The sequence below is a fragment of the Jatropha curcas genome, chromosome 7, assembly GCF_041381405.1.
Source record: "Jatropha curcas cultivar XTBG-Jc1 chromosome 7, XTBG_Jcur_1.0, whole genome shotgun sequence".
NCBI classification, from domain to species: Eukaryota; Viridiplantae; Streptophyta; class Magnoliopsida; order Malpighiales; family Euphorbiaceae; genus Jatropha; species Jatropha curcas.
Genome location: NC_143157.1, coordinates 30,172,861 through 30,189,151, shown reverse-complemented (window position 1 = coordinate 30,189,151; position 16,291 = coordinate 30,172,861). Strand labels below are relative to the sequence as shown.

Here is a 16,291-nt window from a genome sequence, read left to right as displayed (position 1 = left end):
ACTAAACCAGATTACTCTCATTGAGAACAAAATGACTAAATAATAAACTTGCAATCATAATTAGATAGGTTTTACATAACCAATAATCACACAAGGTGATTAACAAAAAATAACCAAAGCTAGCGTGATCATATAAACACCTCCAAAAAATGTATACCGACAAGATCACCAATTTCTTCGGTCTCTCGCCATATCTATTACAGCCTTTCAGAGAGGATCATAATTCCTGGCTACACTAGTCTAAGTAGTCAAAAAGCAACCACACGCTTCTATTCACCATGTACAGCGTGCATTTCATTCACAGGTAATTAGGCATGCACAGCTATATTTACATACAAAAAATCGGTCAAAAGATGTAGTATTTGCATTTGCAGTCTCTGGAAATCAATTAGCTCCATTTTGTCATATTTCTCCATTTATCTTTCAAATCAACCTGCAGAAATTATAATAAAAATGAAATAATGTTCAACCATTACACATAAAATTATATTCGAAAAAGAAATGAACAATGAATAAACCTAGTACCTCTGTCCTTTTCACAAATATATCATGTTTGAAATGCAAGATCTCCTTCCATTTCCCGATGCCAAACCTATATTTAAAGAAGAAAATTACACAATAAATAACAAAAAAAGAAGAAAAATCTGATATTGATGACATCATGGGTAAAAGAAGAAGAAAAAGAAACAAAAGTGAAGTTTAAGAAATCATGAAACCAAAAGTTGCATTAAAATTATGTACTGTATCACATACTTCTCTACGCCTTCTCGCAAGGCATCTTCCTCCTCCACAGCCCATCTCCTCATTTTTCTTCTTATGGCAAATTTTTGGGCTTCAGATTTTCCTAATGCAGACACATTTTTACCTTTTGGGCTATCCAAGCAAATCGGATGGTTGGTTCTTACTTCCACCGAGTCAACTGAATCCTTCTGCTACAAAGAAATTAGCAGATAGTAAGGTACAATTAAACGGAAAAAAAAAAAAAAAAAGTAAAGTTAAAAAGTAAAAATATAGAGCAAAAATATATAAATATTGTATTAGTTATTAACTTATATATTAAAAAGGTTGTGAATGAAATCAGGAAAAATCGTTTAGGAAGGGCAAACATAAAGAACGAATGATTTAATAGGATCAATTTTCTTTGTAGTTCAAGAGACACACCAACTTTAGTAAATTTACAAGTGACAAAAAAATTTAAATGTGTGCATGCCTTCATCGTTTTGCCATTAAACAGACATATTATCAATCACATGGATAAACATGGCCTATTTTTTTCTTAATTTGAATTAAATAACCACCTTCAAAACTGCATATATAGCAAAGTATACACATGCATCTAATAACATTAAAAATGACCTAATTTTAAATATAATCTGAAGACAAAAATAGCATGTCAAACAAAAGAACAATTCACACCTCACATGCAGGAGCAGAACCATTGCGCTCCGTTAAGCTGTGTTCTGTGATATCCTTTTCAGGCCCGAGTGTAGATGGATTAGCAACATCAGCATCCTCATTTTGTTTTTCTATCAATGTCTCCTGGTTCATGTCCTTTCTTGACAGTTCAACAATTACACTATTAGCCTTTGTTTGATTCAATTCAGGAGTAGGTAGAATTATGTCACTGATAGAACCTATGTCCACGTCCAGTTCATTCGAGTTGCTAATCCGAGCTGGAACCTTTGAGCGCCTGCGGGCAGCAACATATTTATGTTTATGGACTGCAATCTTCCTCTGAATTTCTGGACAAAATATGATAAATTACATATTGCTTTATACCTCAAAATATAGTATGATAATGGAGAAACAAAAACAGGCTTGAGCATAACAACCATGCTTTTGTCTGCACAAATAAGTCTGCTTATCAAAGTTGATAATATTCTACCATGAATATCAGGGGATACTTTAAAAATCAATAAAACCATTAAATATCTATCTAAGCTTTGATTAACGGTCAAGAAATTTGAATTTAGAAAAAGAAACAACTTCAAGTTTTTGATATGCAGGATTTAGGGCCAGCTCTCTTCTTTCGACATAACCAAAGTTAAAAAGAGTGGCTTTTTCTGGTTTAAAAGTAATAAGCATGATCTGGCTTGTGGCCTCAACTAGTACGGGTGTTAGAAAGGTTGCATATATTAATATGTCATAAAATACTGTATATGGCTCGGGAAGATCATGACTATGCATGCAGAAAGAGTTGAGGAAGAATGGATGAAATCTTGGAAACATAAGACTTGTCAAATGGAAAAACACAATACAATATATGGAGGAAAATAAAAAAAAGGCTAATTTGTCTCTAGAAATACCCAATTCTGAAATTCTTTGTCCATCAACATCGCCTGAGTCAGGATTAGAATGGTGATTAGCTCCCTTTATGCTGCAATCATATCTAAGATCTTCCTTTTCAGCTATTGACTTCTCACCTGCCTTGTCTTTGGCCGCCTTCTCCGACCCGACTTCCTTTCCTTTCTTCTCCCTTATATTCTCCTTCTCTATCCTTGCAACTGATTCAAGGAATGAAGGCCCCATGATGGCCGTTGCCTCATTTATATAAATCCCGGTCAGAATCAGAGCATCTTTTTGTGTATTCCGTTCCTGCAACCTCTCTACCACATTAGAGTCGGAGAGTGCCGCTTCAATTTCTCCTTGGCACCTCTTCAACTCATCAGTAACCAATTCACTCATCTTAAGCATCTCCAGTTTGTGTATCCTACCCCTCCAAATCCTATTGACAGCCGCCACATACTTTGCTTGGCAATGAGCATGGAGATTTCCCCACATGTATTTGACGGTGCAGTCTAGGGCAACCGCACAATAGGCGTGTTTCATTGAATCCAAGATTTTGACTTTCTTGTTCCGGTCCAGTTCTTCGATAATTTCCAGCGATTGAAGAATTGTTTCAGAGATAGAGCCATTTCTGATTTCGGAATCAATCGACCTTAAAAGAACGGTCTTTTTCAAGCATTCATTGTCGTTGTCCCAAGGCGCATGACTACTTGCGAGCATTTTGTTAATCAAAGCGTCTGGCACTTGTCGTTGTCTTAATAGCAGCTCTAAAATCCAGGATACGATATATTTGTCTATCTCCTTAGTTGGAGGCATTAGAAATCCCTAGCTCATGATAAAAGGACCGAAGGAGGAGGGAATTGCAACTTGGGTTGATAGAAATGTAAGGCATGTAACCCTAAACCTAACCCTGTCTAAATATTGTTTCGAAAGCGAAGGGAAAAAGAGAAGGCGAGAGAAAGGTCGAGAAGAAAGGGAGAGAAAAAGCCGTAATATTCATTTTAGGACTTATAATAATAATAAATAAATAATTTTTTTAGGGGATGTTTATTGATGTCTTGATCCCCTAAGAAGATGTTCTTGTTGCACTTGCAAATATTAATGTTATTATCTAAATAAAATAGAAAAAGAAAAAAACCGATAAATAATTACTGTGCTAATATATGAAAAAAAACCTAAGATTTTAAGGAAAATTGAATAATTCTTCATCTTGTCATCTATTTTGTGATGTGATTCTGGGGATAAGAGAAGTCCATAATAGTATAATTCATTCATTAGTCTGTTGTAATGGAGATAATGTATTTAATAGAACAAAGTCAACGAACTTAAATTGCTAACCGATAGGATCTTGCCTTGCCTGCTGTCTTATGTTAATAATAATAATAATAATACTAATAATTATTACAATTAAAACAATAAAAAATTGTTTTAATATCCAACATTAACCGTGCTAGAAGAGCAGCCATCGTGTATATTTATGCTTTATAGAATTAATTAGAAGGGTTCTTTCTTTCAATAAATAATTATGCCTATGCCATGGAGAACCAGCATGGCTTACGGCCCCTTGCTTGCCCCAACACACAAACAACAATGATGTAAGGAATGACGCAGTTCATTGCCTCATCAAGTTGAACCTGGTGCTTCAAGTCTGTATATTTATAGCACTAAAAGATGAAGATAAATCTATGATCAAGCAATGGCTGATGAGATAGAGTCTTTGAGAATTGAGCTTACAGATTTAAGAAGCAAAAGGTCATCATTTGCTAGTCATTTGTCCAGCAGCAGTTTTCGCAGCATTTCGTCTGATCACCTTGGTGAAAGAGATGAAGAAATTCAGTTGCAATGGGCTGCTGTTGAGAGGTTACCTACCTTTAGACGGATTACTACTGCTTTATTTGAAAGTACTTATGAAAATGAAAATAAAGGCAGAAGAATTATTGATGTTGCACAACTCGGAGCAGAAGAGCGTCACATGTTCATAGAAAAGCTCATCAAACACATTGAACATGATAATTTGAGATTGCTGCGGAAACTTAGAAAGAGAATTGACAAGTAACCTCTCTTTTTTTATCTTTAAATATTTATATTTTGTTACATAGTAGTCTTGCCTTATTAGACTGTGAATTAAAGCGTTTGTATATTTTACAGAGTTGGTGTACAGTTACCCAGTGTGGAAGTGAGATATAGAAATCTTGGTGTTGAAGCAGAGTGTAAGGTTGTTCATGGCAAGCCTCTCCCCACCCTTTGGAACACTTCTAAGGCTATACTTTCTGTAAGTAACACCATCCTTTCTTCTTTTACAATGTTCGCCATGCATTTTTGAACCGCAAATTCTGCTCGCGGCAGGAGTTTGTGAATCTGGCATGGTCAAAGCAAGAGGCCAAGATAAGCATCCTCAAAGATGTCAGTGGCGTTATCAAGCCAAGAAGGTACCCTTTGAAATATACAATTTTTAAAGCAATTTCAATTGCTCGCTAATTTACAAGTACATAATCCCTAGCCTCTAACATGCTAAAACAGAGGCTGTTATTTTATTGCAGGATGACTTTATTGCTTGGCCCTCCAGGCTGCGGCAAAACCACATTGTTGCTGGCGCTTTCTGGGAAATTGAGCCATTCTCTTAAGGTTTCTCAATTTTATGTATACATACACGTAGAGTTATTATTGGAACCAAATAATAAAAAGACTTGACCGGTCTTCATTTGAACAGGTTACGGGAGAAATATCGTACAATGGCTACCAATTGGAAGAGTTTGTTCCCCAGAAAACCTCAGCTTACATAAGCCAATATGATCTTCACATTCCAGAGATGACTGTTAGGGAAATTATTGATTTTTCTGCTCAATTTCAGGGCACAGGAAGCCGAGCTGGTAAGCTTAACTTTGATGTTTAGTTTCATTTATAAATTGCAATTATGACCATAGTAATTTGTTCTCCTTCTTCTTGCATAAAAGAGATGATGACAGAAGTTATTAGGAGGGAGAAGGAGTCAGGGATTGTTCCAGATCCTGATGTGGATGCTTATATGAAGGTATCTCAGATTCTATGTTCCGTCATGGTGTAAAACTGTGACTAACGTTTTCTTATTGCATTGCAGGCAGTATCAGTTGAAGGACTGAAAAGTAACCTTCAGACAGACTACATTTTGAAGGTAGTGTTTTATATATAATTATAGGCTTCTGGTTGAAATATAGCTAGTTTGTTCCAAAAGACATGTTCTCCCTTTACTTGTCAGATTCTGGGACTTGATATTTGTGCTGACACAATGGTTGGAGATGCCATGAGAAGAGGCATCTCTGGTGGTCAGAAGAAAAGGTTGACTACAGGGGAGATGATTGTGGGACCTACGAAAGCACTCTTCATGGATGAAATATCAAATGGCTTGGACAGTTGCACCACTTTCCAGATCGTGTCTTGCCTGCAGCATTTGGTGCATATTACTGATGCTACTGCACTGATTTCACTTCTTCAGCCGGATCCAGAGACCTTCGAACTCTTTGACGATGTCATTCTGATGGCAGAAGGGAAGATTGTTTACCATGGCCCGCGTTCTAGCATTTGCAACTTCTTTGAGGAATGTGGGTTCAAGTGCCCTCAAAGAAAAGCTGTTGCTGACTTCCTTCAAGAGGTAGGCTCCTATTTTTCGCTTTTGTATTTAACCACAAAAGGTTCTTACCCTTTTTATTTTGAATTGCTGCTCCAGGTTATCTCCAGAAAAGATCAACAACAATATTGGTGCTGCACAGAACAACCGTATAGTTATGTTTCTGTTGACCAATTTGTTAAGAAATTTCAAGAAAGTCAGCTTGGACAGAAGCTAAATGAGGAGCTCTCAAAGCCATTTGATAAGTCTAAAAGCCACAAGAGTGCTTTGTCCTTTCGCAAATACTCGTTACCGAAATGGCAACTGTTTAAGGCTTGCATAAGGAGGGAATTTCTTCTAATGAAGAGGAATTCTTTTATTTATGTGTTCAAAACCACACAGGTGGCTTCCTTTTTAATTCTATTTTAACTCATTTTTTAAAACTAAAAGCATCTCTAAATTGTATCTCTCTCCTTGCAGCTAGTGATCATTGCTGCAATAACAATGACAGTTTTGCTACGCACTAGATTGGCTGTTGATGTGCTTCATGCAAATGATTACTTGGGAGCTATATTCTACGCACTCCTCCTATTACTCGTTGATGGAGTTCCGGAGTTGCAGATGACTGTTTCAAGACTTGCAGTTTTCTATAAACAGAAAGAGCTCTTCTTTTACCCTGCTTGGGCTTATGTCATTCCTACAACTATCCTTAAAATTCCACTTTCATTCTTGGAAGCTTTTGTTTGGACGTCTCTCACTTACTATGTGATTGGTTTCAGTCCTGAGGCTGGAAGGTGAGTCCTAGGTGTGGTTTTTTTCATGTAAAATAAAAATAAAAATGATTTGGATTTTGGTGTATTTCTCAGGTTTTTCCGGCAGTTTCTTCTACTTTTTGTGATACACCTAACATCAATATCCATGTTTCGCCTCATTGCCTCAATCTTCCAAACTGTGGTTGCTGCAACAACCGTTGGCAGTCTCTTTATAGTGTTTAATTTACTGTTTGGTGGTTTCATAATTCCAAAGCGTAAGTTTCTTATATACAGCTCTGCCTCTTTCAATTTGAGCATAAGCTTTTCAGGACAGCATTGCTTAAACTGTTATTTCGGTTACAGCTTCTATGCCTGCCTGGTTGGCATGGGGATTTTGGATATCCCCATTCACATATGGGGAGATAGGGTTGTGTGTGAATGAGTTTCTTGCTCCTCGCTGGGGAAAGGTAACTTTTAAATTCTCTCTCCCTTGCAGAAGTGGCTGTAAAAATCATTTCCTTTTTTTAATTTTTCACACAGATTGTGTCTGCCAACACAACTATAGGGCAACAAACTCTAGAAAGCCGCGGATTAAACTATGATGGTTACTTTTATTGGATATGTCTTGGTGCATTGATAGGGTTCACAGTGCTTTTCAACATTGGTTTTACTTTGGCATTAACCTTGTTGAAATGTAAGTTCATCTTCCTCTGCTTCCTTGATAAAATATTTATAATGCTAACTCAAGATATTTATTTTTGTTCTTTCAGCTCCTGGAAGATCTCGTGCTATTATTTCTTATGACAAGTACTGTCAATTGCAAGGAAAAGTAGATGATAAGGAGCGTGTTAACATTCATCCTGTACCTAATAGAGGACCTAAAAATGGTATTCTTTTAGTTTGATAAAATTACAACAGATAATGCTTTTCCAATCTATATAATTATAACATATATATACAATTCTGTAGGAAGGATGATTTTACCTTTTGAGCCTCTTACTCTAACATTTCAGGATCTGCAGTACTATGTTGACACTCCTTTGGTAATCATGATAAACTTATCCTTTTCCTTTTGAACACTGCCTAGCCACCAAGCATTTTAAAGTGCCATACTTTGTGTCATAGGAAATGAGAAAACGAGGCTTTGCACCTAAGAAGCTTCAGCTGCTTTCTGACATTACTGGTGCATTCAGACCTGGTGTTCTTACAGCATTGATGGGTGTTAGCGGAGCTGGAAAGACAACTCTTATGGACGTTCTTTGTGGAAGAAAAACTGGCGGTACTATTGAAGGAGAGATTAGAATTGGTGGATATCTGAAGGATCAAGATTCATTTGCTAGAATATCAGGTTACTGTGAACAAACTGACGTACATTCCCCACAAATTACTGTACAAGAATCAGTGGCATTTTCTGCCTGGTTGCGACTCCCATCTCAGATTGATCCAAAAACTAAATCTGTATGATATCTTTTACAAAGCTTGAGTAGTAAGCCTATGTTTTCTAAAACCAAATTGAACTAAATTTCTTTTCCTTCCAGGAGTTTGTTAATCAAGTGCTTGAAACTATTGAGCTTGATGGAATTAGAGACTTGCTGGTAGGCTTGCCAGGAATTAGTGGCTTGTCAACTGAGCAGCGTAAACGGCTGACTATAGCTGTCGAGCTGGTTGCTAATCCATCTATCATATTTATGGATGAGCCCACTACAGGTCTTGATGCAAGAGCCGCGGCAATTGTTATGAGAGCAGTGAAGAATGTTGTTGAAACCGGAAGAACAGTCGTTTGCACCATCCACCAGCCAAGTATTGATATTTTTGAGGCATTTGACGAGGTAAACTAACAAATATAACTGAATTCCTTGTGGCCATTTTCTCTCCCAGTCAAATAATCCTTAATATATATGCTATTCCTCTGCATATCATAAATAAATTGCAGTTGATTCTACTGAAAACTGGAGGACGCATGATCTATTCCGGGCCATTGGGCCAGCACTCAAGCAAGGTCATCCAATATTTTGAGGTCAGTTGTCCTATGAATTCTTTGCTGATCCTTTTCTATACCATTGAAATTAATGTAACATCGATTCCTTTGACGTCCTTCATAGAATGTTTCTGGGGTAACCAAGATTAGGGATAACTATAATCCAGCAACATGGATGTTAGATGTTACATCTAAATCTGCAGAAACTCAACTCGGACTAGATTTTGGACAAATTTATCAAGAGTCAGCTCTGAATAAGTAAGTCCATTATACCAGGGCTGTCTGAATGAGTTCCTTAAAAGTTAAACAGCTCATAACTCTCTTGGTCTTTGAGTACATTTGCAGGGAAAACACAGAATTGGTTAAGCAACTGAGTATACCAAATCCTGGTTCAAAAGAATTGCGATTTTCTAGCCGTTTTCCACAAAATGGTTGGGAGCAGTTCAAAGCTTGTTTATGGAAACATCACTTGTCGTATTGGAGAAGTCCTTCGTATAATCTCACCCGCATTGTTTTTATGATTACTGCATCCCTCCTATTCGGCGCACTCTTCTGGCAGCGCGGGGACAAAATGTTAGCTTTAATACAATTTATCCAGTACTCCCTTCTCCTTTTCCTGTTTCCATTATTGATCCAAAACCTCATTTCTATATTCATTTTTGCAGAGCCAACCAACAAGACCTTTTCATTATGCTTGGTTCAATGTACACTGCAGTAATCTTCTTCGGCATAAACAATTGCTCGTCGGTTTTGCCATATGTTGCTACAGAACGGGTGGTTTTATATCGGGAGAGGTTTGCAGGGATGTATTCTCCGTGGGCGTATTCATTTGCGCAGGTTCACATCTCTTTCTCTTCATCTTGTTTCAATGATCCTTGCACTGCAACTCTTTTGGTCACTCAAGTTTTTTCATTTTGTAGGTGCTAGTGGAGGTACCGTACTTGTTGGTGGTAGCTCTTATTTATGTTGCCATCACATATCCTATGGTTGGTTATTCAATGTCTGCCTACAAAATATTCTGGGCATTCTACGCCATGTTCTGTACATTGCTATGTTTCAACTACCTGGGTATGCTTCTGGTATCATTAACACCAAATATTCAAGTGGCTTCCATTTTAGCATCATCTGCGTACATAATGCAAATTTTATTCTCAGGCTTCATCGTGCCAAAACCAGTGAGTATTTACAAGGGAAATTCCTCATTATAGCTATATGATTTTGGGTATTGAATACAGATAATAAGTTGATGTTTTAATCGTTGCAGCGTATCCCAAAGTGGTGGATTTGGCTGTATTATATTTGTCCCACGTCTTGGGTTCTAAATGGTATGCTCAACTCCCAATTTGGAGATGTTGACAAAGAAATAACAGTGTTTGGTGAGACTAAAACTGTTGCTCATTTTTTACAAGATTACTATGGCTTTCATCACGACTTTCTGGGTGTTGTTGCTGCTCTACTTTTCATCTTTCCTTTTGTCTTTGCTTCTCTTTTTGCATATTTTATAGGAAAGTTGAACTTCCAGAGAAGGTAAATTCTATATTCGTGTATCGACACTATTTTATTTTTATAAAAGGATGTAATTAAAACCTTATTTTATTTGATTATCCTATTAGAGATTTAATGAAATCATTACCGAGAATTGAACACCACAAAGCAAGAAATGAACTTTACCAACACCGTATCTCAATTGTAGATAATGGAACCGACTAAATATTAAGAAAACAATTTATTTCTTCAATATCAAAAAATATAACAGAATTTAACGTGTATCTTGGCAGCTCTCCTGCCAAGTGCCAATCCATTGTTTTGTACATGCCCTTATCACCTCTGGCCAAGCAAGAGGCTTTCAAAATGCACTTTTTTTTTTTTTTTTTTTTTTTTTCCGTTAATCTAATGACAAGCAACAAAAAAAGCAAAGAAAAAAAAAAAACTCTAAAAAATTGATGACAGGGGGCAGCGGGCGGTAATCAGTCAATGTATCATATATCAGGAACTTGTGAAGAGACCTCAATTAAGCTTGAGGCTTTTCCCATTTGAGGGGCTTGACCACTTCCCAGGTGAAATCAGCATCATCTCTGCCAAAGTGACCATATGCAGCTGTCTTCAAGAACCTGCCATTGCCACCTCTCTTAAGGTCAAGGTTGATGGAAATCATACCAGGCCTGAAATCAAAGTTCTCCTTCACAATCTTGAGGATTTCTTTGTCAGGAATCTTTCCAGTGCCGTATGTATCCACAAACACCGACAAAGGTTCAGGAACACCAATGGCATAAGAAACCTGAACAATACACCTTCTAGCCAGCCCACTGGCTACAATGCTCTTTGCAGCCTGCCTCACAATGTAGGCTCCGCTCCTATCCACCTTGGTTGGGTCCTTCCCAGAGAAAGCGCCGCCACCGTGAGCACCCCATCCACCATAAGTGTCAATAATGATTTTACGGCCTGTGAGACCAGCATCTCCATGAGGACCACCAATAACAAAACGCCCAGATGGATTCAGATGAAAGATGGTCTTCTCATCCAAATACTTGGCAGGAATAATAGGCTTGATGACATGCTCCTTGAGATCAGCAGCAATTTCATCGTTTGTCACAGTCTCATCGTGCTGGGTAGAGATGAGAACAGTGTGGACACGGACAGGAACCATGGCACCATTATCACTGTAGTACTCGACAGTAACTTGAGTTTTACCATCAGGCCTGAGCCAGGGGCAAGTACCATTCTTGCGAACCTCAGTGAGACGAGCACCGAGTTTGGTAGCCAAAACATGACTCAAGGGCATTAATTCAGGGGTCTCATCAGTAGCATAGCCAAACATGTGACCTTGGTCACCAGCACCAATTTCCTCAGGGCGCTTAGTGAGATGGCCATGGACACCTTGAGCAATATCAGGACTCTGTTGCTCAATATTGACAAGCACCTTACAATGGTCAGCATCGAGACCCACATCATCGGAAGTGAATCCAATAGAACGGCAAGTGTCGCGCACAATCTTCTCGTAGTCTATATTGGCTTTAGTGGTGATCTCTCCAAAAACCATGACCAGGTTGGTCTTGGTGCAAGTTTCGCAAGCCACCTTGCTGTCGGGGTCCTGAGCCAAACAAGCATCGAGCACTGCATCGGAGATCTGGTCGCAGAGCTTGTCGGGGTGTCCCTCGTTCACCGATTCCGAAGTGAATAGGAAGGTCTCCATTTCTGAATGAATATGAAACCAGATCTACAAACAACCCTACGTCGCTATGTATAGAGAGAGAGAGAGAAAGAAGAATGGCTCTTGCTCGACGGCGAGAATGGAGGGGAGTGAAGGTGCTAATTTATAGGGGAATGTCAAATGACCCTTAAAGCGTAAACAAGGCTAGATTCATTCATTTATGACAGGAGGTCTAAGATCCAGAGGTTGGATTTCAATCCAAGGACCCTGGTTGCTGCCAAAAGTCAGTCTTCAGCTTACAGCTTTCGAGGAAGGGAGTCGGTGGGGAGAGAGAGAGCGCGTAGTGTTAATAGCAAGCCAAACAACTGGGTCCCACTTACCGAGCTGGAAAACCACTTCTTCACTGGGTTTTGGTCTAACCTACTGGGTTGGGGTTGGTGTGGTAATCGGTAAGCTAAACTACCTATAAACAATTTGAGGCTAAATTCAAAAAAATTCTATTCGAGTTGGTTCGTTCAAGGAGTTAAGTTCGAACCTAATTATCGAGTCTGAGTTTGAGCTGGTAGATGATTCACAATTTCTTTTCAGAAAAATAAATAAATTGTAAGTAAAAAATAAAAATAAAAGGATTAAATTTTCAAGTTGGGATGAGTAAGACTAAGAGTAATAAAAACATTTATTTTTATTCAATTGGTGGGTTGGTGGGTGAGCAAGACTAAGAGCATTACATCCTATCCTTTTACCAACCACAAAATGCATACATGGACCATTGGTAAAACGTGGCTGCCACTTAATTCAATAACAGGAATGCCTTGACTTTTGAGTTTTCTATTAAAATTCCGTAATTAAATTTTATTCCTTTATATTATATTAGGCTTTGACCAGCCCAACACTTATCACATAAAAGCCCAAACAATACAAAGCCCAACTCAAACATAATACTACCAAATATTCAAGCATACACCTGTTCCTGAATTTCTTTTCTGCTTTGCTTATGGGAGCACTTGGACCTCTGCTTCTACAACGTTTATGTCTACCTTAACAAAACAAATGTCCTTATCATGAAGTCGTTTCTTCAATTTATCTAAGTCATCAAGTGAAATGAATGTTGACCATCTACGTTTGGGGCTTGAAGCACTGAACCACAAACTATCTGCAAAAGGGAAAGGACAATCTGAAAATTGGCTTTTAGATTAGTAGAAGACCGAGAAATATGATTTATACTTGACCTTTTCCAGTAAAAAGTTCGTGCTTGGCTTTATCATCCATGATGCGCACTGTAATGTCTGCATATACTCTAGAGTTAGGAGCACAGGTGGTTACAGGATCTGCCAAAGCCAAATATACAGAAAGATGGGTTTCTTTTCCAACATCTGTTCCCTTTGGATGCAGCTCTATCTTCCTGAAACAGCCAGTAAATGTAATCGAAAGAAACATAAGATTTTACATATATGTAAATAAAAATACCATCTTCGAGTTCCAGCTGTGAATATGTCGGAGTCGATACGTTCTTGTTTTAACTTGGAAGAGAGTTGATCGATCTTCCATTTGTGAGTAACTGTGGGGCTTCCTTCTATAATTGACAGGCACTCTCCTTTGCCTGTTTTCTGCTCCCGAACAGATATCACCTCTACGCCAAAAGTACAAGAGCCTTCCGCCAGGTAATCATCCAAAGCTTTAAAAAGAATGAACTTGTCTACACCACATTCGTGCTTCGATGGGTGGAAACATCCCTCAATTTCGAAACCTGCTAACGGATCACCAAGTCATTTTCGAAATTCTTTCATTTCTTTTTGAAGTACGGATACTCTAGCCACGCTTACAGTGATTTCTGGGGAGATATTGATCTAATAAAAGCAAGCGAAAGTTTGCATGGACTTCGGAACCAAGCGGTACAGTCTTTTCCAATGCCAAGTAGAAAGATATGTGATCTGTCACGTTCTTGCTCTTGTTTCCATTTGGGTGGATAACCAATGTCCTGCCACCAGAGGAAAGATATACATTATATGTATTAAGATCGCTAGATACAGACAGTCCAGAGATATGCAAGCAAGAAAATTTACCATTCATAGCCTCCAAATTTGAAAACTGCTGATTTGTATTTCTCCATTGAAACTTTAACGTCTGAAAAGGTGTCTATTCTCATTTGATAACGGAATGATAACAGTTTATCTGATATTCATCATAAATACTAGATTATGATCATTATAATAATAAAGAAAAACAAAGCAAAATAGTTTGGTGTCAGAGAAAATATTTAGAAAGAAATAAAATGAAAAGGTGGGAGAGAGGGAGGGGAGCGCAGACCATCACCCATAGTTGCAGACTTCTGCAGAAAAATCAAACCTTTCTCCTATTTGTAGTGATAAAAAGAGTTATTATTATTTATATGTGTTGTCCTTATTCCAAACTTGAACGTTATAAAGGGTGAATAGTGAATATGCTATTCTTTGCTTTTGCTTCAGGATGCATTCCATTGATCTCTCCTTGCTTCCTTTAAAAGATTCAGAAAGGGTGATGCTTTAGCTTCTGTTTGTTCCATTAAAAAGATCCAACTATTTGTTCCCCATCTCACAAAAGATAAAGACTATACTTACCACAAGGAAAAATGTGAATCCAATCATCATCACTGGATAGATCACAGATCACCATCACCAACAAAGTGAAGCACAACTTAAGCGACAAAACCAGAAGGTATAGAATATTCAATACCTCCAAAGAAAGATGAAATCTTTTACGAGTTGCCGTTTCGAAGTATACAAAATGGATCTGTTCTGTGTGAATGCCTTGGTTTCAAGAAGTTAAAAATTGGATTTGTTGTATTTGATTTCAAGAGTCTATTTACAGCATTTACAGTCATGGTGGAATGAAACTCTCGTTAGGCTTTTATGCAGGAAACTAAGCTAATACAAAGTTGTTAACTAGCTGCAATACGTACGTGAAGACATTTATATGTTCTTTGCTTTTGCTTAAGAATCCATTCCATCCTTAATTGTCCGGCGCTAAAACTCATAAATGATAATTATTGATTGATAATTTGCTGTGTTTTTAGCATATAATCTCTTATTATCAACAGCTCATACATATCAATATGATATTAAAGAAATCTCGGTTTGTTTCAGTGTACATTAGTAACTGCAAGCACCTTGACCTCTGCGTCCACAAACAGAACATCCTCAAATTGAAGGGACTTCTTAAACCTATGTAGATAATCAAGTGGCAAAAATCTTGACCATCCATGTCTTGATCTTGTGGAATCGAACCAGAAATTTTCTGCAACAAAATACTTTTACAAATTAATTGGGTATGGAGTGCTAGATGGACAAAGCAATTGTTTAGTTGATTACCCTCAGCAATAATGTGCTTGTCCTTGAGTTGATCCAGGACACGCAGTGTCACATGAGTGTATATTTTAGAGGAAGGATCAATGGCATTGTCATCTCCCAAGCACACATACAAAGAAAGATATTCCATCTTTCCAAGGTCTGTTCCCTCAGGATGCAGCTCTATTTTCCTGAAATGACCGAAAATATCTAGACTTTCCAGTAGTAAAACATTTTCAATGGAGTAAAAAGAAAAAAGAAAGAAAAACGATACCATTCTTGAATTCCGTCAGTAAATATTTCTGAGGTTCTTGTTTCACTCAACTTAGAAAATTTTTCAATCTTCCAAAGATGTTTAGCAACATGTCCTTGTTTGTTTATTGACAAAGACTCTTCTTTGCCAGTAATTGTAGCCTTGTCGGCAGAGATCACCTCTACTCCAACAACACAAGCATCGCCAACAAGGTACCCATTGCTCGGATCACGAAATGCAGCAACATTAATGAATTTATCAAATCCCCATTCCAGCTTTCTTTTGTGAAAGCATATTTTCTTACCTTCACTATCTAATAAGTTTAAAATTTAGACTTCTTGATACAATAAGAAAGAATAATAATAATAAAAAAGAATATAATATATACCTGGGAGTTGGCGTATTAAGTGGTTGTGATTTTTGCGATCGAGCAAGTACAAGCGGAAAACTGCATAGACCAGAATATGAGGCTCGAGAGTGTCTGCCAATGCCAAGTAGAGAGAGATGTGATCCTTGCTTTTGCTTCCCTTCAGGTGCACAACCAATTTCCTGACACCAAAAGGCAACCAAATCTGATGATTTTTTTGTTCAACTGTGAATTTGCACTTCAAGCAAAAGGAATTAATGTACCATTTGTATTCTTGTGCTTCAAAAACCTCAGATTCGTATTTGGTCACTTGATAATCTTTCGGTGCTGAAAATTTTTGTATTTCGACTGCATAATATGGTGGTATTTTTTCTGATATTTGCATCGTCATATTACTTGCCACTCGAAGGAAATAACAATTGATACGACGAAAGGCGTGTTAGCTCTGGAAGGGAAGTGAAGAGAATGTGTAGTTAATTGTTATTATTCCAAACTTGAAAGTTTGGTTTGTTGGGAAGATGCTTCTTGAATATCTTTCTCATATATTCTTTGTATTGCTTAATCTAAAAGAAAGGGATGTTCGCCTTTCAACAATCAT

General features: G+C 37.7%; 5 protein-coding genes across 8 annotated transcripts; 1 reads left to right on the top strand and 4 right to left on the bottom strand.

Annotated features, from left to right (window-relative positions):
* Positions 1 to 20: 20 nt before the first annotated feature.
* LOC105643614 (uncharacterized) lies at positions 21 to 3,321 on the bottom strand. Of its 3 annotated transcripts, none has more exons than XM_012228790.4 (6): positions 2,307 to 3,321; positions 1,780 to 1,843; positions 1,417 to 1,690; positions 754 to 932; positions 526 to 592; positions 21 to 433 (listed from the first exon to the last, which is right to left on the bottom strand). In XM_012228790.4, exons 1-6 carry the CDS (start codon positions 3,100 to 3,102, stop codon positions 389 to 391), a joined length of 1,425 nt encoding a protein of 474 aa, XP_012084180.1. In that variant the 5' UTR covers positions 3,103 to 3,321; the 3' UTR covers positions 21 to 388. The 3 variants fall into 3 exon arrangements, with proteins under 3 accessions (XP_012084180.1, XP_012084181.1, XP_012084182.1); XM_012228791.4 differs by having other exon boundaries at positions 754 to 929; positions 2,307 to 3,318; XM_012228792.4 differs by lacking the exon at positions 1,780 to 1,843 and having other exon boundaries at positions 1,417 to 1,742; positions 2,307 to 3,317.
* A 661-nt stretch (positions 3,322 to 3,982) lies between these two features.
* On the top strand, positions 3,983 to 10,228 carry LOC105643691 (pleiotropic drug resistance protein 3). The gene is made up of 23 exons (XM_012228878.4): positions 3,983 to 4,338; positions 4,435 to 4,558; positions 4,633 to 4,715; positions 4,827 to 4,911; positions 4,997 to 5,156; positions 5,241 to 5,317; positions 5,384 to 5,437; positions 5,522 to 5,914; positions 5,990 to 6,271; positions 6,350 to 6,663; positions 6,736 to 6,896; positions 6,985 to 7,088; positions 7,162 to 7,315; positions 7,392 to 7,508; positions 7,591 to 7,664; positions 7,747 to 8,079; positions 8,160 to 8,450; positions 8,555 to 8,638; positions 8,724 to 8,857; positions 8,945 to 9,172; positions 9,265 to 9,436; positions 9,520 to 9,774; positions 9,864 to 10,228. The coding sequence occupies exons 1-23, from the start codon at positions 3,983 to 3,985 to the stop codon at positions 10,128 to 10,130; spliced, it is 4,302 nt and encodes a 1,433-aa protein (XP_012084268.1). The 3' UTR covers positions 10,131 to 10,228.
* A 78-nt stretch (positions 10,229 to 10,306) lies between these two features.
* On the bottom strand, positions 10,307 to 12,060 carry MTO3 (S-adenosylmethionine synthetase family protein). The gene has a single exon (XM_020683027.3). It carries the CDS (start codon positions 11,790 to 11,792, stop codon positions 10,611 to 10,613), a length of 1,182 nt encoding a protein of 393 aa, XP_020538686.2. The 5' UTR covers positions 11,793 to 12,060; the 3' UTR covers positions 10,307 to 10,610.
* Positions 12,061 to 12,414: 354 nt separating this feature from the next.
* Positions 12,415 to 14,140, bottom strand: LOC105643616 (uncharacterized). The gene is made up of 6 exons (XM_012228797.4): positions 14,058 to 14,140; positions 13,814 to 13,922; positions 13,574 to 13,728; positions 13,218 to 13,497; positions 12,980 to 13,152; positions 12,415 to 12,903 (listed from the first exon to the last, which is right to left on the bottom strand). The coding sequence occupies exons 1-6, from the start codon at positions 14,065 to 14,067 to the stop codon at positions 12,743 to 12,745; spliced, it is 888 nt and encodes a 295-aa protein (XP_012084187.1). The 5' UTR covers positions 14,068 to 14,140; the 3' UTR covers positions 12,415 to 12,742.
* A 613-nt stretch (positions 14,141 to 14,753) lies between these two features.
* LOC105643613 (TRAF-like family protein) lies at positions 14,754 to 16,211 on the bottom strand. Of its 2 annotated transcripts, none has more exons than XM_020683028.3 (5): positions 15,957 to 16,211; positions 15,715 to 15,875; positions 15,348 to 15,630; positions 15,098 to 15,264; positions 14,754 to 15,023 (listed from the first exon to the last, which is right to left on the bottom strand). In XM_020683028.3, the coding sequence occupies exons 1-5, from the start codon at positions 16,082 to 16,084 to the stop codon at positions 14,869 to 14,871; spliced, it is 894 nt and encodes a 297-aa protein (XP_020538687.1). In that variant the 5' UTR covers positions 16,085 to 16,211; the 3' UTR covers positions 14,754 to 14,868. The 2 variants fall into 2 exon arrangements, with proteins under 2 accessions (XP_020538687.1, XP_012084178.1); XM_012228788.4 differs by having other exon boundaries at positions 15,348 to 15,639; positions 15,957 to 16,209.
* Between the last annotated feature and the right edge of the window lie 80 nt (positions 16,212 to 16,291).